At 55.5% G+C, this 649-nt stretch overlaps 1 protein-coding gene across 1 annotated transcript in view; it reads left to right on the top strand.

Annotated features, from left to right (window-relative positions):
* LOC122545958 (coatomer subunit alpha-like) overlaps positions 1-410 on the top strand; it is a gene marked incomplete at its 5' end in the record, with an annotated part of 5074 nt that extends 4664 nt beyond the window's left edge. Inside the window, one exon of the mRNA XM_043684818.1 lies at positions 299-410. Within this exon, the coding sequence (XP_043540753.1) occupies positions 299-395 (97 nt within the window). The remainder of the gene's footprint in view (positions 1-298) is intronic.
* Between the last annotated feature and the right edge of the window lie 239 nt (positions 411-649).

Genomic DNA, 649 nt, shown 5'->3' with positions numbered 1-649 from the left:
GAGGGAGGGCCACTGCTGAGGGAGGGCCAGTGCTGAGGGAGGGCCAGTGCTGAGGGAGGGCCAGTGCTGAGGGAGGGCCAGTGCTGAGGGAGGGCCGGAGGGTCAGTACTGAGGGAGGGCCGCACTGTCGGAGGGTCAGTGGGTCAGTACTGAGGGAGGGCCGCACTGTCGGAGGGTCAGTACTGAGGGAGGGCCGCACTGTCGCCAGATGCTGTTGAGCTGTATTAAAACGAATGCTGACGTTTCTTTGAATGGGTTCACTGTTTAACATGTCTGTTTTAACTCCCTCGAAACCCAGGGGGAAACCTGTCGAAAAATGTCCTCTTAGTGGAGCCTGCTACAGTCCAGAGTTCAAGGGTCAAATCTGCCGTGTGACTACGGTGAGTAACGAATGACGTCACATCCCTGACAGGATTGAGAGACCCCAGTAAGTGTACAGATATCTCCCTGAGAGAGAGAGGGGACTGAGAGACTCCAGTCAGTGTACAGATATCTCCGAGAGAGAGAGGGAACTGAGAGACACCAGTCAGTGTCCAGATATCTCCCTGAGAGAGAGAGGGGTGACTGAGGGACACCAGTCAGTGTACAGATATCTCCCTGAGAGAAACGGGGTGAGTGAGAGACACCAGTCAGTGTACAGATATCTCCC

The sequence above is a fragment of the Chiloscyllium plagiosum genome, unplaced genomic scaffold (assembly GCF_004010195.1).
Source record: "Chiloscyllium plagiosum isolate BGI_BamShark_2017 unplaced genomic scaffold, ASM401019v2 scaf_40376, whole genome shotgun sequence".
NCBI classification, from domain to species: Eukaryota; Metazoa; Chordata; class Chondrichthyes; order Orectolobiformes; family Hemiscylliidae; genus Chiloscyllium; species Chiloscyllium plagiosum.
The sequence above is the reverse complement of the archived record's forward strand: the minus strand, read 5'-3'. Positions and strand labels throughout refer to the sequence as shown.